This window comes from Drosophila teissieri, chromosome 2R, assembly GCF_016746235.2.
Source record: "Drosophila teissieri strain GT53w chromosome 2R, Prin_Dtei_1.1, whole genome shotgun sequence".
NCBI classification, from domain to species: domain Eukaryota; kingdom Metazoa; phylum Arthropoda; class Insecta; order Diptera; family Drosophilidae; genus Drosophila; species Drosophila teissieri.
The window spans coordinates 15,771,364-15,790,489 of NC_053030.1; the positions used below are offsets into that span (position 1 = coordinate 15,771,364).

The following is a 19,126-nucleotide window of genomic DNA, read 5'->3' on the forward strand; positions in this document are numbered from 1 at the left end:
ATACTTTTCAACGATTCTAGTATTCCCTTTTACTTTAGGAGTGACGGGTATAATGATTGTCAACTCATTTTAAATTTAAAATGCTATCCTATAAGTCTCTACTGTGATAAACTAACTTTAATGTCAACGTTCAGAAGAAAGCTTTGCCTTCTCTAATAAAGCAGCAAAGTGAGCTCCGCGAAAGTCAAAACTGAACTAATTACTTAATACCAGCAAAAACATTCTATAACATTCTAAGCAATTTTTTCAAATTATAGTATTACTTATCAGTTAAAAAATATTACACCTTAATTTAACAATTTGTTGTCACGAAATATGAATAAGCATAATGTACTGAGCCAAAGCAAATACATTTTTAGAAATTATGTAGGCAGTGATTTATCTATTTAAATGGACGTAAGTGTATACAAACTGTCAAATCGTATGTCCTCTTAATGTTTAGCGGTCCGAAATCACAGACGGGGATCAGTAACCTTCATATAGGTACGATCCTTTTGAGAATTTCGGCATTCGAGTTTTGCCTCAACAGCAAAAGAAATGCGGAGGACGACCCAATAACTATTCACATTTTCTGCAAAAGAAAAAACAATTTGATGAATTTGTCTTCAAATTCGTAAAGACGGTGTGGCTGTTTTTATTTTTTTTGGGCGTCCAGGAAAGATGTTAAAATTTATATTCTATAGCAGCTAAGAATCCACTCATCTATTATTGTTTGTATGTATTCATAAAAATTCGCAATTTTCCAAATTTTTTTGCGAATTTAGTATACAGTATCTTTTTGTATTTATGCGTTTTTTTTATTATACACTTACGCACTCCATTTCTTGGAACTTAACTACATTTATAATACATTTAGTTTTCTTAGAAAAATGCACACTAAATTTTGTCGGAATTAAATTTCGATAATAGACGCGATATAGGAAATAGTAAAGGAAGGAGGAAATATAAAAATATTAGTGAGATCTAATTTTGTGTTAGTAAAGTTAGAATTTATCGCTTTAAGAGCGGCAGAGAGTCAGTGTTAGCGATAATAGCATTAAGATAATAGGATCTACAATTAGGGGTACGTAATATCTAGTGCATCTGCTTAACACAGAGAAGTTTTGCCGACTAACCAATTCGGGACTATCAACTTCACCCTGAATAAGATTACAAATAAAAATTGTTCCAAGCATCGTTATACGGTAAGCTAGGGAAGGTAAATTATTTAACATTAGTAGACTGGAATAAGAAGGTAATATAAGGTTTGTACACCAATTTAGGCGCCGTAAGGAAAACCGTAGGACTTTTTTTTGGATCGATTCAATGCGGTCCGAGTAAACTCTATATTGCGGACTCCAAACGGATGATCCATACTCAAGAATCGGAGGGAGGTTCATGTAAGGATCATAAAATTCCTTTAAACACCTTTTTATAAAACCAAGCACACCCCTGGCCTTCTGGACAATAGAGGAAATATGGTCTGACAATTTAAGTTTAGGATCCAGAAGAACACCAAGATAAAATAAAAAAAGGTAAAAAGGAGCGGACCAAGGATGCTCCCTTGTAGGATGTTTTTAATATGTGGCTCGGAGAATACAAGAAGGATAATTTTTAATTATGGGGTGTCGGCGATTGCTAACCATTCCATTTATTTGTAAAATTACAAACATCTTTACATTGCCATATTAAACTGGAAGCGACCATTTTCAATTGAAACAAACAACATTAACATAATGATATACTTTTTGAAGTTCCATTAGCTGAATTCGACTCATCATTTACGATATTCAATATAATCTATGCTCCGTTTGGATCCACAATCGTTTCTTCGCAAGCATTTTCACTTAAATTATGTCGAGATGCATTTGATCTCGCGTTATAGTGACTCCCTTGGAGTTTTCGTTGTTCCCTACAACCAAAGATATTTACAAGTATGAGATGATCGAATTTCATGAATATTTGTAATAGATGACTTACCTTGGTATTATAAGTTTTAAAGTACTCGGTTTACAAATAAAAAGCACAAATATGATGGTACCCTGGGACCAGTTAATGTAATCAGCCACCATAATAGCCTTCTTCCAAGCATCATTTTTGTTCAATAAAAACGAGATTATTTCTAGGCTCCACGGAACACCCATGATAATGAAAAGTCGCAGGAATACGGTAAAACTGTAATAGATTACAAAAAGTGGACCTTTATATTATAGTTATTATCTAATAATGTATAATCATTACTGTTGTAAATCCGAGTTTAGCTTTTGTTTCGTTTCGAGCTGTTGGGCGAAGGATTTCACACTCTTCTTTACCATCAATATGGGAATCGCCGTTAGAACGAACATTACAATGTTAAAGACGATTATCAGTAGCATTGGACCATAGAAGTAGATCATGACCCTAATATCGCCAGCTGTTGATTACAAGAAGGAGTTACATCGCAATTGTAATTGATGGAATAGTAACTCACTATAGATCCAACAATTTCTGCCGATGCCCACGCTGGGTTTCCACTTCTCATCCTCAACCACCTGGTCAGCTATAAAGGTGATTCCGGTAAGGAGGAGCGCCATGCCCCACGCGTATAAGTTATAAGATACGAACCGATTTTCTGGCAAGAAACTGATCGACCAGTTAGATTTACTGAACGTAATCCAGCAGTTAAAACTAATAACGGAAAGCCAAAAGAACGCGGCCATGACGGAGAAGTAGCCCAGGAACCCTGATAATGATGATGATATCAGAATGTCAAATTAGTGATCCTTGATTAACAGTCGCCATTAGCAAACCTGCCGTAACGCAGAATCCGGATGAGTAATTCCACACATTTAGTATTAGGAAGAGGAAGCCCAGGAACAGGGAGGCCAAGTAGCAGATGATACACTTGCCAACTAGATTGCGAAGCTCCTTGACATAGAGATATACGCTGATCGTGAGCAGTAAGCATATTAGGGATAGCACTATCGCTGTGAATATTAAACATTAAACTAAGAAACAGGGCAAAAAGGAATTTCAACTTACCAACGGTCTTCCATGGTTTGGAGTGCTCATTTGAAAGAGGGCAGAAGTGGGGCGCAATTCGGATACTATTACCCTTTAATGAAAGATGCTGGACGCAGTAATCCCGCTTGGTCAACGCCACGTTGTCCCAGTGACGCAGAAAAGATCCATTCTACGAAGATTCTAAAGCGGTTAAACACTTTCGATGAGACAGAAACACAGGCAGCTTACCTCAAACAGAGTGAAGCCGTTGCCTGGCAATTCGTGATTCAGATAGTACATGCTGGAACAATTCGGCTTGGCCAGATCCGACTGCACGATTATGTCCTCCTTGAAGTGCCTCTTTACCACCGACCCGTCGTTGAGCGTCACATTCACCAAGGGATCGTGCCTGTCCAACTCGTCCTTTGACATGTCGCCGTAGCACTGGCCCTCTTTCATCTTGTGGTACTCAGGGCAGCAAAACCTGATGCAGGGTCTTAGTTGGCAGGCACATCCTCTTACGTGGCTCGCCACCCTCTCCCTTGAGTGGTCGGGCAGGAGCTTGAAGTCATATTCAGCAGTCAAATGGGCGGGGATCAGCAAGCCTTCATATAGGTACGATCCGTTCGAGAACCTTTGCGCTTTTGAAATATCCACGGTGTCGTAGAAGTCGCAACCGGGAATTTCGGCACTTGAATTTTTCATCATCAGCAAAATAACTGCGATTAACAATACATCTATGACTCGCATTTTCTGCAAAGGCAACTAAAATAATAGTTAATTAAAATATACGATCCTAAAAATATCTACGGTAACATTAATGTCAGTGCTTAAAAGAAAGCTTTTTCTTCTGTAACAAGGGAGCAAAAATGATCTCCGCGAAAGTCGAAACTGAACTAAAACTATAACACTATTCGTCATTTTGTATTTATCATAAGAAATATTTCAAATCACGAAATATGAATAAGCGTAGTGAACTGTGCTGAAGCAAATAAATCTTTAGAGTCTTTATGTAGCCAGTGATTTATCCTTGCAAATCGTATAAGCAATGTCCTGTTATTGCTCAGGATTCCGGAGTCACATAAAATTAAAATATAATTACATATATACACAAGGATAAAAAGGAAAGACAAACGCAAAGAACATGTGTAACCGACAAGAGTTTTAAGATGACTGATCGCAAAATGTAGGCCGCACAACTCTTTCGATATAAGCGAGGAAAAGGGAGAACAAGAAAGTACTTGACTATATACATTATTCTCCTTACTCAGCAACTATTAACGGTAACCGGAGAATTCTAACAGTTATTCGAAAGTCGTATGTCGGGCAAACCCATTAGTAATTTTCTATCCTGTAAAATACATATATTCTTGATCATCTCTAGCCGATGCAAACTGGCCGTGTCCGTCTGTCCGTGCATATGGACGCTGTGATTGGCAGGCACATCCTCTTAAATGGCTCGCCACCCTCTCCCTTGAGTCGTCGGGCAGGAGCTTGAAGTCATATTCAGAAGTCAAATGGGGAGGATCAGCAGCAAGCCTTCATATAGGTACGATCAGTTTCAGTTTTGCCTCAACAGCAAAAGAAATGCGGTGAAGGATCCAGTAATTGTTAGCATTTTCTGCAAAAGAAAAAACAATTTGATGAATTTTTCTTCAAACTCGTTAAGAGACATTCATACAATTGTAATGGTTAATCTTTTTTTTTTTTGGGAGCGTCCAGGAAAGATGTTAAAATTTATATTCTATTGCAGCTATTATTGGTTGTACATACATTTGTATGTATGAATACAAATTCGCAATTTTCCGCATTTTTTTGCGAATTAAATTTATAGTATCTGTATGCTTTTTATGTGCTTGTTTGTTGTTGTACACTTACGCAATACACTTCCTGGAACTTGACTGTGAAAATACATTTAGTTTTCTTAGAAATTTGCACACTAAGTTTTGTCCATGCGTATGATTCATGTCGATGCTTGTGTAGATTCATTCGTTTATCGTCCATGAGGTCAAGTCAACGCTCTTCCCTTCGCCGACCAATGACTCAATTGTGCTTTCGGCCACGACAGGTCCTTGTGATCGCTTGTTCCGTGGATCTCTGCGTTGCTCGGTTCTCCACTTGTAGTGACCGTCCTTGTGTGTCCGATTCGACACTCGCTGACTGATATCCTTCTGCGTCCTGCGCGTTCTGACTGACTGGTAACTTCTCGACTGGTGCGCGTCTCACTCTCGGATTGATAAATCACGGCGTTCCTTTTGCTTTACGACTAGGTCCACGCCTTCTGAATCTGTTCCGACTGTCCGGCCGCACGCCAAAGTCCTATCTGCGCGCCCGTACTCTGCTCTTGCACGTATGACCTAAGCGTGTTTAACTGACTGCCTCGAGCTGCGCTTGCGCTGTCCCTTTATAGGCCGCGGGGATCCCGTTATTTCCCCTTTCCGTCTCCCCGCTTTGCCGGGGTCCAAGGTCCATAACTTTGACTCCTCTCGTATTCCAGCCGTCTTTGCTGTTGCTAGGCCGCTCCCCCGCACCCGCATTTGTGGGGATCGGATTGCTCCGAGTCCTATCTCCGAACGCTTTCATCTTGTTCGCAACCTCTAGGCAAGCATCACAGAAGTATTTTAGATATGGGATCTTCGCCAAATCATCACTTGTGCACTTAGTGTGCACCAATTTATCACAAAGCCAACAAGGCATTTTTGCCTGATCAGGCTTTATAACGGCATTCGTTTTGGAAGGAGATAACATTTGTTATTCAGACCGCTGTAAGTACAAGGACACAAAATCCAAACTTGTAAGTACCGCAAGAGCGCAGTCAGCACGCTTAGAACTTTGAATTTTGAGTGGGAGAGCGAGAGAGCGGGTGCACAGTACAGTTATGTGCATAAATAAACAACACCAAAAAGCACTACGGACAACGCACAAAAGAGAGAGTGATTACAACAAAGAAAAGAGACAAAAAATTAAAGAAATTCACTCGCGAAGCGAACAGAGTTTATATAATTTTGTATACAACGTAAAATTATTATTAAAAAATTGATTAATGGTCTTGGCAAAAGCAAATATAAATTCGGAGCACAGAAGGAAAACACGACCGTTCGCTTTAAAGTCAGAAGTCCTACATGAAGGTGTCGTTTATTAGGGTTTCGGCGATTTGCTAACGATGCCATTTTTTTGTAAAACCATAAACATCTTTACATTGGCATAAAACTGGAAGCAACCATTTTCAGTTGAATCAAACAACATTAACTTAACAATGATATAATGAAAGCTAAATCTACTATATCCAATTAAATCTACGCTCCGTTTGGATCCACAATCGTTTCTTCGCAAGCAGTTACACTTAAATTATGTCGAGATGCATTTGATCTCGCGTTATAGTGACTCCCTTGGAGTTTTCGTTGTTCCCTACAACCAAAGATATTTACAAGTATGAGATGATCGAATTTCATGAATATTTGTAATAGATGACTTACCTTGGTATTATAAGTTTTAAAGTACTCGGCTTACAAATAAAAAGCACAAATATGATGGTACCCTGGGACCAGTTAATGTAATCAGCCACCATAAAAACCTTCGCCCAAGCCACGTTTTTGTTCACCGAAAACGAGATTATTTCCAGGCTCCACGACAACCCCATGATAATGAAAAGTCGCAGAAATAAGGTAAACCTATAATAGATTACAAAAAGTGCACCTTTACATTATAGTTATTATCTAATAATGTATAATCATTACTGTTGGGAGTCCGAGTTTTGTTTTTGTTTTGTTGGTTGGGCGTAGAATTTCACACCCTTCTTTATCATCAGTATGTGAATCGCTGTCAGGACGAACATTACAATGTTAAAGATGATTATTAGTAGCATCGGACCATAGAAGTAGATCATGATACTAATATCGCCAGCTGTTGATTACAAGGAGTTACATCGCAATTGTATTTGATTGATTAGTAACTCACTATAGATCCAACAATTTCTGCCGACGCCCACGCGGGGATTCAACTTCTCCTCCTCAACCACTTTGTTAGCTATAAAGGTGATTCCGGTCAGGAGCAGCGCCATGCCCCAGGCGTATAAGTTGTAAGTTAGGAACCCATTATCTGGCAAGAAACGGTTAAAACGGTTAGGGTTTGCACTGAGATTAACCCAGTAGGTTAAACTAATAACGGAAAGCCAAAAGAAAGCGGCCATGACGGAGAAGTATCCCAGGAAACCTGATGATGATTATGATATCAGAATGTCAAATTAGTGATCCTTGATTCACAGTCGCCATTAGCAAACCTGCCGTAACGCAGAATCCGGATGAGTAATTCCACACGTTTAGTATCAGGAAGAGGTAGCCCAGGAACAGGGAGGCCAAGTAGCATATGAAACACCTGCCGACTAAGTTGCGAAACTGCTCGACGTAGAGGTACACGCTGATCGTGAGCAGTAAGCATATTAGGGATAGCACTATCGCTGTGGATATAGGACATTAAACTAAGAAACAGGGCTAACAAGGATTTCAGCTTACCAACTGTCTTCCATGTTTTGGAAGGCTCAGATGAAAGCGGGCAAAAGTGGGGCGCAATTCGGATACTATTAACCTTTAATGAAATATGCTGGACGCAGTAATCCCGCTTGGTCAACTCCACGTTGTCCCAGTGACGCAGAAGAGTTCCATTCTAAGGGGATTCGAAAGCGGTTAAACTCTTTTAATGAAACAGAAACACAGGCAGCTTACCTCAAACAGAGTGAAGCCGTTGCCTGGCATTTCGTGATTCAGATAGTACATGCTGGAACATTCCGGCTTGGCCAGATCCGACTGCACGATTATGTCCTCCTTGAAGTGCCTCTTCACCACCGACCCGTCGTTGAGCGTCACATTCACCAAGGGATCGTGCCTGTCCAACTCGTCCTTTGACATGTCACCGTAGCACTGGCCCTTTTGCATCTTGTGGTACTCAGGGCAGCAGAACCTGATGCAGGGTCTTAGTCGGCAGGCACATCCTCTTACGTGGCTCGCCACCCTCTCCCTTGAGTCGTCGGGCAGGAGCCTGAAGTCATATTCAGCAGTCAAATGGGCGGGGATCAGCAAGCCTTCATATAGGTACGATCCGTTCGAGAACCTTTGCGCTTTTGAAATATCCACGGTGTCGTAGAAGTCGCAACCGGGAATTTCGGCACTTGAATTTTGCATCACCAGCAAAATAATTGCGATTAACAATACATCTGTGACTCGCATTTTCTGTAAAGGAAACTAAAATAATAGTCTACTCATTTTAAATTAAATATGCTATCCTATAAGTATCTACGGTGATAAACTAACTTTAATGTCAACGTTTAGAAGAAAGCTTTGCCTTCTCTAATAAAGCAGTAAAGTGATCTCCACGAAAGTCAAAACTGAACTATTTACTTAAAACCAGCGAAAACAAAAAATGGTTTCATGCTATAACATTCTGAGTAATTTTTTATTTTATCATAATATCAGCATATTAATAACTACATTCAGAAATTTGTTGACACAGAATATGAATAAGCATAATAATGTACATTTTTAGAACTTATGCAGGCAGTGATTTATCCATTTAAATGGAAGTAAGTTTATACAAACTTTCAAATCGTATGTACTCTTAATACTTAGCGGTCCGAAATCACAGAAATTTAAAATATAAAAACATACACAAGGATAAAAAGAAGCCGACTTTTGAATTTTTTTAAAATTTTTTTTATTTTGCCAATTTCCACCGATATTTCAGATATTGATTTCTCGTTCGCACTTCAGCTAGCTTAGTAACTGGTAATCGATAGTCGTGGAACTCGACTATAGCATTATTTCTGGTTTTTGCTTACTGTTTATGTTAGTATATAGGACTTTGTTTTCGATCTTGTAAAATATATATTAGGCAACATAATATGTTTAAATAATATGAGTGATATTATTTGTTTTATTTAAAAAAATTGTAGGCAGGAATATAGTGTTCCGTTAATAGATTCACGCCGATTGCAGGATATTACTTTTATTATTAAAACTTAAATTTCAAATATTTAAGTCACTGGAAACTCTATATATTAAGACGTTATTTATAAAGAAACATTGTGTGAATCGTTGTTTAACAACCGATAAGTTAGTTAGTCATTATTCATAATGATTCATACTATAATTATTTGTAGTTTTTTTAATGCTTTGTGTTTGCTTAGTTGATTAATTAACTTTAGAAGTAAATTAATACTACAAGTGAGTGTAAGTGCTGCTCCAAAAAGGATGTTTTTGATATTCCTTCCTTTTGCCATAGACCAGTGGATAAATGCTGAGTATTCTTGTCCATAACATCCGTACATCCGTAGTACCTTTACACGAATCGTAGTCTGTAATCGTTGCTTTGGTCTCGTATTCATGGCACGTCTAGGATAGATTAGAATAGATTATTATTAAGAAAGATTATGACTTATGGGGCAACCACATGCAACATTTAATTAATGCTTAGACAAACACCGTGCAGAAAACAAGACACTTTAGAGGTGATAAGTAGCAAACATGCGTAGCCCAAGTTATATGACCCATAATGAGCAAGCAAACACTTTTTAATTAATGATCATTTTGCTGCCTGTTAGGGGTACTAAACTAAGGGTTTCCAACACCAAATGATCTGATAAACTGTATTTTTACATTACCCATATATTAAAAAACACTGGGGTCAACTTTCGTATTCTGAAGTGAGATTTGTTCATCACTGGCGGCGACTTCATCACCCCTACCCTGAATCCTGCTCAGCCAGAGGCAATGATAGAACCTGATAATTAAGACCTCTAATGGATGAGCCGATTACTTACCGCTCCTTAAGCAGTTTCAGAGTTCGTGGCATTAGAACAAAGAGTACAAAAATGACGGTACCCTGCGACCAATTGAAGTAGTCAGCCACAATAAAAGCCTTCGCCCAAGCCGCGTTTTTGCTCAACGAAAACGAGATTATTTCCAAGCTCCACGACAAGCCCATGATGATGAACAGTCGCAGGAATAGGGCGTAACTTTAAAAGATTTGAAAAATAATTTAATTATGTAAACTTTTGGATTATTGTAAAATCATTACGTCTGTTTGTCCAGGTTGAGCCTTTGGGTTGTTGTTCGCTGTGGAGTAAAGTTTTGGGCTTCCTTCTTCACTCGTATAATACGAATTGCCGTCAGGATGAACATTACTATGTTGAAAACGATTATCAGTAGCATCGGACCATAGAAGTAGATCATGACACTCATATCCCCAGCTGTTGAAAACAAGAGGGAGTTACATCACAATTGTAATTATAGGAATAGTAACTCACTATAGATCCAACAATTTCTGCCGACGCCCATGCGAGGTTTCAACTGCTCGTCCATATCCACCTGGTCAGCTATAAAGGTGATTCCGGTCAGGAGCAGCGCCATGCCCCAGGCGTATAAGTTGTAAGTTAGAAAACGATTTTCTGGCAAGTAACCGTTCAACCAGCTGGAGTTGCCGCTGAATGTATTCCAAAGGGTAAGACTGATGACAGAAAGCCAAAAGAACGCAGCGATGACGGAGAAGTAGCCCAGGAACCCTGACGATGAAGATATCAGAATGTCAGAATGTGTAATCCTAAATTTACAGTCGCCATTAGCAAACCTGCCGTAACACAGAATCCGGATGAGTAGTTCCACACGTTTAGTATCAGGAAGAGGTAGCCCAGGAACAGGGAGGCCAAGTAGCAGATGAAACACTTGCCGACTAAGTTGCGAAGCTCCTTGACGTAGAGGTACACGCTGATCGTGAGCAGTAAGCATATTAGGGATAGCACAATCGCTGGGGATATAGGACATTAAACTAAGAAACAGGGCAAAAAGGAATTTCAACTTACCAACGGTCTTCCATGTTTTGGAAGGCTCAGATGAAAGCGGGCAGAAGTGGGGCGCAATTCGGATACTATTATTCTGGATTGAAATATGCTGGACGCAGTACTCCCGCTTGGTCAACTCCACGTTGTCCCAGTGACGCAGAAGAGTTCCATTCTACGGAGATTTAAAAGCGGTTAAACTCTTCCAATGAAACAGAAACACAGGCAGCTTACCTCAAACAGAGTGAAGCCGTTGCCTGGCATTTCGTGATTCAGATAGTACATGCTGGAACATTCCGGCTTGGCCAGATCCGACTGCACGATTATGTCCTCCTTGAAGTGCCTCTTTACCACCGACCCGTCGCTGAGCGTCACGTTCACGAAGGGATCGTGCCTGTCCAACTCGTCCTTTGACATGTCGCCGTAGCACTGGCCCTTTTGCATTTTGTGGTAGTCAGGGCAGCAGAACCTGATGCAGGGTCTTAGTCGGCAGGCACATCCTCTTACGTGGCTCGCCACCCTCTCCCTTGAGTGGTCGGGCAGGAGCTTGAAGTCATATTCAGCAGTCAAATGGGCGGGGATCAGCAAGCCTTCATATAGGTACGATCCGTTCGAGAACCTTTGCGCTTTTGAAATATCCACGGTGTCGTAGAAGTCGCAACCGGGAATTTCGGCATTTGTATTTTGCATCAGCAGCAAAACAAATGCGGTGAACGACCCAATAACTATTCGCATTTTCTGAAAAAGAAAAAATCATTTTAATGAATTTATCTTTAAATTCGTAAAGACATATGGCCATGGTACATGCCATGGAATTAAAAAAAGTACATGTATATGTATGTACGTATTTCTCGATAATGCTAATGGTGTGGTTTTTTATTTGGAAGCGTGCATAAAAAGACGTTAAAATTTATATTCGATAGCAGCTAAGAATCCACGCATCTATTAGTGTTTGTATGTGTTAATAAACATCCGCTACTTTCCGCATTTTTATGCGAATTGAATACGCAGTATGTGTTTGCTTGTGTGTTGCTATACACTTAAGCTCTTCGGTTCTTGGAACTTGACAGTAAAAATTCATTTGGATTTCTTAGAAATCGGCACACTAAATTTTGTCGATATGTGGAACGTGTGCAAATTTTGTCAAGTGGAAGCCTAATTAAGATAACAATTGATATTAATATTAATTTTCTACCTTTTAACTTTTTATACTCTTTACTTGTAAAGTAAAATTTTATCATAGATTCGCTTAAAAGTATGTAACATAAAAAAGTATGCGTTTACATATGTTCTTGATCAGGACCACTAGTCGATCTGGCCATGACCTTCCGTACATCTGTCCGTATGAAGGTCCATATCTCAATTTGTTATGTCCGTCTATCAGTCCGTTTCTACTCAAGTTCATCTCTCAGTTTTAAAGCTACATAGCATATACATCACACCTACATTTACATACATATATGCATAAATCTTTCGTTAAAGTCCACTCTCTATTGCAAGTAGTAAACACGCCGAAACGCGACTGATCGGATCACTATATGATTTAGCTGCCATAGGAATATTTAATAGTAAAACATTCATCACCTCTTCGGCTTTGCACCGAAATATTTCAAAATGTGTTACGATTAAATGTCAAAAATGCTTATATTATTTAAATTTACTTTATTTGTTATACATATAAGTGAAAAATCCCCACTTTTATTGACCTTGCATTTTTTGGCGGCGGTTGTACTTCCTGGAGAATTGCCCAAATGTTCTTTTTCGATGTCGCACGCGATATTAATAGAAACTGATAAGCTGATGTGAAATTTACCCTAAATAGATATTTCTATCTTTCATATTTTGTATATATTCATATTGTTAAAGAATATATTCAAAGTACCTAGATGTAAAATAGGGAATATCGATTCATAGTGACTCTCTTTAAGAAAAAGAATCAAATCAAAACGTACCCTATAAATTTATTAACCAGAACTTTTGCACTTCTTCGGCTTTGCATCGAAATATTTTAAAATGTGTTACAATTAAATGTCAAAAAAGCTTATATTACTTAAATTTACTTTATTTTTTATACATATAAGTGAAAAAAACCCCACTTTTATAGACTGAATTTTTTGGAGGCGGTTGTACTTTGTGGAGAATTGCCCATATATTAACTGAAAGGGTATATTTGCTTCGACTCGCGGAAGCAAGTCTGTTTTATTTGTTTTACTTCTCTCTTCCAAAATCTATCTGACATACAAGTACATATGTATGTATGTACACTCCCTGTTTCACTTCTCTCTGCCAAAATCTATCTGACATGTTACTTACTTACATACATTTTGGTTTTTTATTAATGTTTAATTAATGGGTGGATACAGCCATGTGCAAATGTATCTTTTTTATGTATGATGCGACTGGAAATTTGACTTTAAAACAACACCAACATTTCATTTCCACATACATATGTGCGTATTCTTAAATGTATTAGAAGCGAACAATCTTTCACGCTCTCTTAAACACAAAACGTGGCTATTGGAATATTTCTGACTTGATAATAATATTATTGTTTAAAAAATGGATAAAAAGAGTAACCTTTTTTACCAAGAACTGATTTGCTGCGACAAATTTAAGTACCGATAACACGTAAAGTCTTAAATAAAAGATACAAGCGTGTGGATCCGCAAGGGCGTTTCTTTGCCGACTGATCCGTTCCACGCCGAAAAAGAGACTAACCAACCTTCGAAATTCGTAGGTTGCGTATGTATGAGTTCATTTGAGTTCTTCAAATGGAAATGTTGCCATATATGTATACTCTTGCGCAAAGGGTACTGTGATTCTAATGGTTCCCTTGTAGACACCTGCACACAATATTGTGTTAGAAACAAATATATTATATAAAATATAAAAATGAAATGTAAACACTGTTCATTTTAGTAAAAGATTTTTTAGTCCCATATTGTCTCTTGTAAACTTAAGGTTTTTCAACCAACTTTACTCAAAATGAATCATATCATTCTTCTAGCGTTATCAGCACTAAAGGTTTATTAGTAACAATTGCATCTTCGTTCAACAATGTACTACTGAAAGCGGTTATCAATGTTGAAGTCCGAAAATATGTATGTACATACATATATAAATCTTAATATAAATTTTGGAATTTTAATCTTGGATTAAGAGACGGTTCCAGATTCGTAGAAAGGAAAGTAACACGTAGAGGAAAGCTTTTCCCACCTGTATATATATACATATATATTCTTGATCAGGAACACCATCCGAGTCGATCTGCCCATTTGCGTCTGTATACATATGTATATAAAAAAGAGAGTTAAGATTAAACATGCGTTCTAGGAACTGTAATCTTTTACATTGTAATGCTTCCAATTTATTATACCCGTTACTCGTAGAGTAAAAGGGTATACTAGATTCGTTGAAAAGTATGTAACAGGCAGAAGGAAGTGTTTCCGACCATATAAAGTATATATATTCTTGATCAGGATCAGTAGCCGAGTCGATCTGGCCATGTCCGTCTGTCCGTCCGTCTGTCCGTCTGTCCGTATGAACGTCGAGATCTCAGGAACTACCAAAGCTAGAATGTTGAGATTAAGCATACAGACTCCAGGGACATAGACGCAGCGCAAGTTTGTCGATTCATGTTGCCACGCCCACTCTAACGCCCACAAACCGCCCAAAACTGCCACGTCCACACTTTTGAAAAATGTTTCGATATTTGTACATTTTTGTATTAGTCTTGTAAATTTCTAACGATTTGCCAAAAAACTTTTTGCCACGCCCTCTCTAACGACCACAAACCGCCCAAAGCTGCCACGCCCACACTTTTGAAAAATGTTTCGATATTTTTTCATTTTTGTATTAGTCTTGTAAATTTCTATTTGCAAAAAAACTTTTTGCTACGCCCACTCTAACGCCCACAAAACCGCCAAAAACTGTATGTGCTGAAGACTCTCCTTCGCACTTCGAATAGCTGAGTAACGGGTATCAGATAGTCGGGGAACTCGACTATAGCGTTCTCTCTTGTTTTTATTTTATTATTTTACAGTCCAAGTGAGCTGAATTATCTGATGATCGAGTAGCTCCACTATAGCGCTCTCTTATGATCTCAGCGGTATGAAACAAACCGCCTCGACTACTAGATACTCAGATTTTGCAAAACCTAATAGCAAAAAAAATATTTAAATAAATATTTTATAAATATTTTATAAATATTTTTAAATAAAGTTATGGGTTAAACATTAAATATTTTAATCTAATTTAATGAATACAAAAGAGAAAATTCATTATTCTCAACGATTCATGCATCTTTTGATACTCACGCATTGTGCGCTGATAAGAAACATTCTGAAATATTAAGTTTTTAGTCGTTCATTGCCTATTGAGAAATGCGGTCGTTGGTCTCGGTTACTTTGTTAACTTTGTTAACTGTGTTTTTTACAGAAAAAGGAAACTCCATGTTCTTAGAGTATCCTTGTGGAAGAGCACCTATTCTCAAAATTAACGGTGGTGAAGATGCAAACGCGAAATATGCTACCTGGATGGCAGCCATATTCAATTCAACAATTTTTCAATGCGGTGGCACAATTATACATAGACGTTAGTGTTTTTTATACATATACATACATACATATGTATGTACATATGTCCGATCTTTTTGCCTTAATGAGCTTCGAAATTCAACAGAAAATTATTTAGAGTTAACTAAATGTTTACTGCTGCATGCTAAAGCATTCACTTTGATGCTTGCATTTCTCCATCTCTGTTTCCTAGCTGTGTAATGGGTATCTAGTAGTCGCGATTATCGACCACAGTATTCTCGCTTTCACCATATAATGATCTACATATTTTTTTAGGTTTTGTGTTAACCGCTGGTCATTGCTTGCTAACTGAATCTCCACTGTAAGTAAAGTTCAAAGTTATCGTAATAGCGTGTATTAATTTAAAAAGATATTTAAGACACAATTTTGCAAATCATCTATCAAATGGTTTCCATAATTCGTTCTTACGGTTAATTTATAACTGAAGATACTATACACATATGTGAATTTGTCAAATACAGATACGTGCGGTTAGGGGCACGCAACATTAGTAACCCCAGCGCAATGTATACAGTCGAAAATACCATGGTGCATCCTGACTACAATAAATGGACAGTCCGAGGTGATATAGGGCTGCTTCAACTGTCGAAGAGTATCACCTACAACTGTACGTATGCAAGTTAACCGTCCTAGCGCCATTTCAATGTATTTCCTCGCAGTTCAAGTTCAACCAATTTGCATTATTGCGGATACAAGTATTAAGAGGCAAGTTGAGAACTTGCATACGTTTAGAGCCTTTGGATGGGGAAATAAGAACGGCAGATTGAGCGAAATCCTGCAAACCATCGATCTAGTGCGGTACGAACGAAAGGTGTGTCAAAATGCACTATCCACTATTCTCGATTCAACACACATTTGCGCAGGAAGGACTGAGGGAGACACCTGTGGGGGCGATTCGGGGGGTCCATTGTCCACAAGCTTTGGAAATTCGTCCATGGAAGTTGAGGTGCAGTTGGGAATCGTAAGCGGAGGGACAACACAATGCAAAGGACCAGGGGTGTATACCGACGTGACCAGCTATGTGGAGTGGATCCGGTTGACAATAGCTACCTATGACATTCCTCAGAAATACAATGGCCGAGAAGAGACTTTCATGAGCAATCACTTCGCTCAACTCCCCAATACTGTGCATCCTCCACCGATTCCTGTGCCTCCACCACCTCAAAGGATTCATCGGTTGATATATCCAAATGTTCCTGAGACATCGACTCCTCAGTCACTTCCTCCGATGTTGTACAATGACTGCAGTCAAAATATTTCGACACCGATCGCGCAGCTAAGCATTTATGGGCCTCGTTTTACTTCGCCGGGTGTGTTCATAACAGATCGTAAGTGAATTTCACAATCGAATCGATCTAAATTTTAATGGAATGTGAATCCTTTTTCTAGAATTGATCATCACTGCTGCCACAGACTTGCCCGAAGTGGCCGCCTCTTTGTAAGTTGTTTTAAATATAAGGCTTGCTGTTCTTCTGCACATTCGAACTAGTTTATTTTCATTCCTTTTCAAATTAATGGGAAATATTTGTACAAAACATTAATATATATTTTTTTCAGATACGTGGTTTTTGAGGAGCCAGCGAGCAGTGCAGTTTTCCAAATTGAATCGGTATCAAAGCACCCAAATTTTACGAATGATTACCAGAATGACATAGCAGCACTTAAAATTGTTGGATCAATAAGTAGCATGCCTTATAAGCCCATCTGCATTTTGACAACGGCACAGTACCAGCTGAAGGCCGAATTATATTCTTCATTTAATATACTTAATAAAACGTCGGCTGTAAAATTCGGCGTCAACCCCATGAAACACGACCTATGCTCGAGGTATATGGGATTTAAGATCCATGAAAGTCAGTTTTGTGTGGAAGATCCATCCAACACAAGTGAGCTCGAAGAGAATCAGCACGACATTTTGGCAGGAGAGATGTATGCTAATGGCCAGAAAGGCTATCTTTTGTTCGGCATTTTCAGTTTTTCATCTGAAGGCATACTCGTTTTTACAAATGTTATGAGACACACGAATTGGATACGTTCCTTGCTGTAAAGGTTTTAAAATTCCATCGCAAAATCTTTGAATGGGTGCCTTATACTTGTAACACGTGTAGCATAAGTGAACAATGAATAATACAGTAAGAGTAATAAAGTAAGCCTACGAATAAGAACTAATCTTTAGAATTCTTAAATAATTTGTCATTTTTCAAAGTAATCGCGCGCGTTCTGCACTACGACTATTGTTATCTTGGAGTCCGGCACTAGGAGCACCTCATTAGTTCTTGTGCGTACTCTCAACATTAGCAGTTCGTCCGTGGGATCTATATTACTCATCCCACGTTCAAGTCTTCCTCGAATTGCCTGAAAAGGTCCTGAAAATTGCACAGCATCGTCTCGGTCCATCGTACTCATCACCGGATGTCCCGAATCGTTGAGGATCACTACATCTTGTACATTTTTTTTCGATTTAACCTGATCGAATGCTTTTTCCACATATCGCAAGGTCCGTGTTGGCTTTTTACAGATATAAACAATGGATAAATATAATAAAATAAGGTATTGCAGGTTTTACCTTTTGTGGAGTATCCAAAAACATTTTTACGTTTTCGAAATCTTACAGAACACTACTACTATTTTTGACCTGATTTCATTGTTTGCTTGGTTTCCAAGTTGCACGTTGCTATATGGGTCAATATGCCAGGTTAGACAGTTCTGAGTAGTTGCTATTTATTTATAGTTGGTAAACAATAAACTTATAAAATCGCATATATATCCTTAATTGCCGTTGCTCGGTGTCATAAAATTATTTCAATTGAACACATATCGATATTATCCTGTTAACTTATCTGGTATTTTATGGTCTGTTAAATTAACATTGGACTAAGTACCATCACTGACAGTCCATCTCTAATATTGAACAAACAAAGTTTACTTTTCATCAAACTGCAGGTAACGGTGGTTTCTGCCGTGTTTCCAACAAAATTATAAGAAAAAATGGTAAGTGAGCGTTGTATACACACAAAAACATCAAGAAACTAAAGGTTCTTTATGGCTTACAGTCGCAGGAGGTTGAGGAAACACTCAAGAGAATCCAGAGCCACAAAGGTGTTGTGGGTACAATTGTGGTCAACAATGAAGGTGGGTGATCCAACTTCAATGTGTGTGCTACGATACCTAACTAATTCCCAACGCTTCCAATCAGGTATTCCGGTCAAATCCACGCTGGACAACACCACTACCGTTCAATATGCTGGACTAATGAGTCAGCTGGCGGACAAGGCACGAAGTGTGGTGAGGGACTTAGATCCTTCCAACGACATGACATTCCTGCGGGTGCGATCCAAAAAGCACGAGATCATGGTGGCGCCCGACAAGGACTTCATCCTGATTGTCATCCAAAACCCAACCGACTAAATGGCCTGGGGGCGTCGGACCAGTTGCTGAATTAACTGCACATTTATACATATATATATATTCAAATTGTCAGCGGATGAAAGGAAAGTTAAATTATAACGTAATGAAATTGTACTTGATACAGTAAAATTATTTATGCATAAAATGACATCACGTAAACATTTTGAGCTCTGTAAGCTTCGGGTGTTTTCAGCTGTTAGTCAGCTATAACTACTAACAGGGACATTCATTATTTTTCCAAAGGCATATCTAAAATATACGTCAGCTCTAGAATCGCTTTCTTGAAACGATGAACTTAGGGAGTAACTTTATTTCAACTTTAATTTTAACACGTAAT

At 38.5% G+C, this 19,126-nt stretch overlaps 6 protein-coding genes across 8 annotated transcripts; 2 read left to right on the forward strand and 4 right to left on the reverse strand.

Annotated features, from left to right (window-relative positions):
* Positions 1-1,779: 1,779 nt before the first annotated feature.
* Positions 1,780-4,308, reverse strand: LOC122614481 (probable G-protein coupled receptor Mth-like 3). Its single transcript, XM_043789046.1, has 8 exons — positions 4,229-4,308; positions 3,211-3,714; positions 3,001-3,151; positions 2,769-2,945; positions 2,450-2,701; positions 2,221-2,392; positions 1,960-2,154; positions 1,780-1,891 (listed from the first exon to the last, which is right to left on the reverse strand). Exons 2-8 carry the CDS (start codon positions 3,709-3,711, stop codon positions 1,780-1,782), a joined length of 1,560 nt encoding a protein of 519 aa, XP_043644981.1. The 5' UTR covers positions 3,712-3,714; positions 4,229-4,308.
* Positions 4,309-4,553: 245 nt separating this feature from the next.
* LOC122614482 (probable G-protein coupled receptor Mth-like 3) lies at positions 4,554-8,183 on the reverse strand. Its single transcript, XM_043789048.1, has 7 exons — positions 7,683-8,183; positions 7,473-7,623; positions 7,241-7,417; positions 6,919-7,173; positions 6,699-6,864; positions 6,438-6,632; positions 4,554-4,582 (listed from the first exon to the last, which is right to left on the reverse strand). The coding sequence occupies exons 1-7, from the start codon at positions 8,181-8,183 to the stop codon at positions 4,573-4,575; spliced, it is 1,455 nt and encodes a 484-aa protein (XP_043644983.1). The 3' UTR covers positions 4,554-4,572.
* Positions 8,184-8,587: 404 nt separating this feature from the next.
* On the reverse strand, positions 8,588-13,477 carry LOC122612136 (probable G-protein coupled receptor Mth-like 3). 3 transcript variants are annotated; one of them, XM_043785550.1, is made up of 9 exons: positions 13,364-13,477; positions 11,021-11,524; positions 10,811-10,961; positions 10,579-10,755; positions 10,259-10,513; positions 10,030-10,201; positions 9,773-9,967; positions 9,614-9,705; positions 8,588-9,344 (listed from the first exon to the last, which is right to left on the reverse strand). In XM_043785550.1, the coding sequence occupies exons 2-8, from the start codon at positions 11,519-11,521 to the stop codon at positions 9,621-9,623; spliced, it is 1,536 nt and encodes a 511-aa protein (XP_043641485.1). In that variant the 5' UTR covers positions 11,522-11,524; positions 13,364-13,477; the 3' UTR covers positions 8,588-9,344; positions 9,614-9,620. The 3 variants fall into 3 exon arrangements, with proteins under 3 accessions (XP_043641485.1, XP_043641486.1, XP_043641487.1); XM_043785551.1 differs by having other exon boundaries at positions 13,373-13,474; XM_043785552.1 differs by lacking the exon at positions 13,364-13,477 and having other exon boundaries at positions 11,070-11,164.
* Positions 13,478-15,161: 1,684 nt separating this feature from the next.
* Positions 15,162-17,473, forward strand: LOC122613263 (prostasin). The gene is made up of 6 exons (XM_043787359.1): positions 15,162-15,379; positions 15,637-15,682; positions 15,843-15,988; positions 16,041-16,709; positions 16,771-16,819; positions 16,939-17,473. The coding sequence occupies exons 1-6, from the start codon at positions 15,169-15,171 to the stop codon at positions 17,426-17,428; spliced, it is 1,611 nt and encodes a 536-aa protein (XP_043643294.1). The 5' UTR covers positions 15,162-15,168; the 3' UTR covers positions 17,429-17,473.
* Positions 17,474-17,481: 8 nt separating this feature from the next.
* Positions 17,482-18,166, reverse strand: LOC122613264 (dynein light chain roadblock-type 1). The gene is made up of 2 exons (XM_043787360.1): positions 17,948-18,166; positions 17,482-17,889 (listed from the first exon to the last, which is right to left on the reverse strand). Exons 1-2 carry the CDS (start codon positions 17,969-17,971, stop codon positions 17,575-17,577), a joined length of 339 nt encoding a protein of 112 aa, XP_043643295.1. The 5' UTR covers positions 17,972-18,166; the 3' UTR covers positions 17,482-17,574.
* A 76-nt stretch (positions 18,167-18,242) lies between these two features.
* Positions 18,243-18,948, forward strand: LOC122613265 (dynein light chain roadblock-type 2). Its single transcript, XM_043787361.1, has 3 exons — positions 18,243-18,372; positions 18,435-18,513; positions 18,578-18,948. Exons 1-3 carry the CDS (start codon positions 18,370-18,372, stop codon positions 18,787-18,789), a joined length of 294 nt encoding a protein of 97 aa, XP_043643296.1. The 5' UTR covers positions 18,243-18,369; the 3' UTR covers positions 18,790-18,948.
* Positions 18,949-19,126: the final 178 nt, after the last annotated feature.

Excerpts from the sequence above, each read along its gene's own strand:
- LOC122613264 (XM_043787360.1), bottom strand. The coding sequence starts at position 17,971 with ATGTTTTTGGATACTCCACAAAAG. Across the intron at positions 17,890-17,947 it reads TTTTGGATACTCCACAAAAG|CCAACACGGACCTTGCGATA; the intron begins GTAAAACCTGCA and ends ATCTGTAAAAAG.
- LOC122613263 (XM_043787359.1), top strand. The coding sequence starts at position 15,169 with ATGCGGTCGTTGGTCTCGGTTACTTTGTTAACTTTGTTAACTGTGTTT. Across the intron at positions 15,380-15,636 it reads TGGCACAATTATACATAGAC|GTTTTGTGTTAACCGCTGGT; the intron begins GTTAGTGTTTTT and ends ATATTTTTTTAG. Across the intron at positions 16,820-16,938 it reads CCCGAAGTGGCCGCCTCTTT|ATACGTGGTTTTTGAGGAGC; the intron begins GTAAGTTGTTTT and ends TATTTTTTTCAG.
- LOC122612136 (XM_043785550.1), bottom strand. The coding sequence starts at position 11,521 with ATGCGAATAGTTATTGGGTCGTTCACCGCATTTGTTTTGCTGCTGATG. Across the intron at positions 10,202-10,258 it reads CAGAAATTGTTGGATCTATA|CTGGGGATATGAGTGTCATG; the intron begins GTGAGTTACTAT and ends TGTTTTCAACAG. Across the intron at positions 9,706-9,772 it reads CTGAAACTGCTTAAGGAGCG|GATTCAGGGTAGGGGTGATG; the intron begins GTAAGTAATCGG and ends CTGGCTGAGCAG.
- LOC122614481 (XM_043789046.1), bottom strand. The coding sequence starts at position 3,711 with ATGCGAGTCATAGATGTATTGTTAATCGCAGTTATTTTGCTGATGATG. Across the intron at positions 2,946-3,000 it reads CAAACCATGGAAGACCGTTG|CGATAGTGCTATCCCTAATA; the intron begins GTAAGTTGAAAT and ends TAATATTCACAG. Across the intron at positions 2,393-2,449 it reads CAGAAATTGTTGGATCTATA|CTGGCGATATTAGGGTCATG; the intron begins GTGAGTTACTAT and ends TGTAATCAACAG.
- LOC122613265 (XM_043787361.1), top strand. Across the intron at positions 18,514-18,577 it reads AATTGTGGTCAACAATGAAG|GTATTCCGGTCAAATCCACG; the intron begins GTGGGTGATCCA and ends GCTTCCAATCAG.
- LOC122614482 (XM_043789048.1), bottom strand. The coding sequence starts at position 8,183 with ATGCGAGTCACAGATGTATTGTTAATCGCAATTATTTTGCTGGTGATG. Across the intron at positions 7,624-7,682 it reads ACGGCTTCACTCTGTTTGAG|AATGGAACTCTTCTGCGTCA; the intron begins GTAAGCTGCCTG and ends GAATCCCCTTAG. Across the intron at positions 7,418-7,472 it reads CAAAACATGGAAGACAGTTG|CGATAGTGCTATCCCTAATA; the intron begins GTAAGCTGAAAT and ends CTATATCCACAG.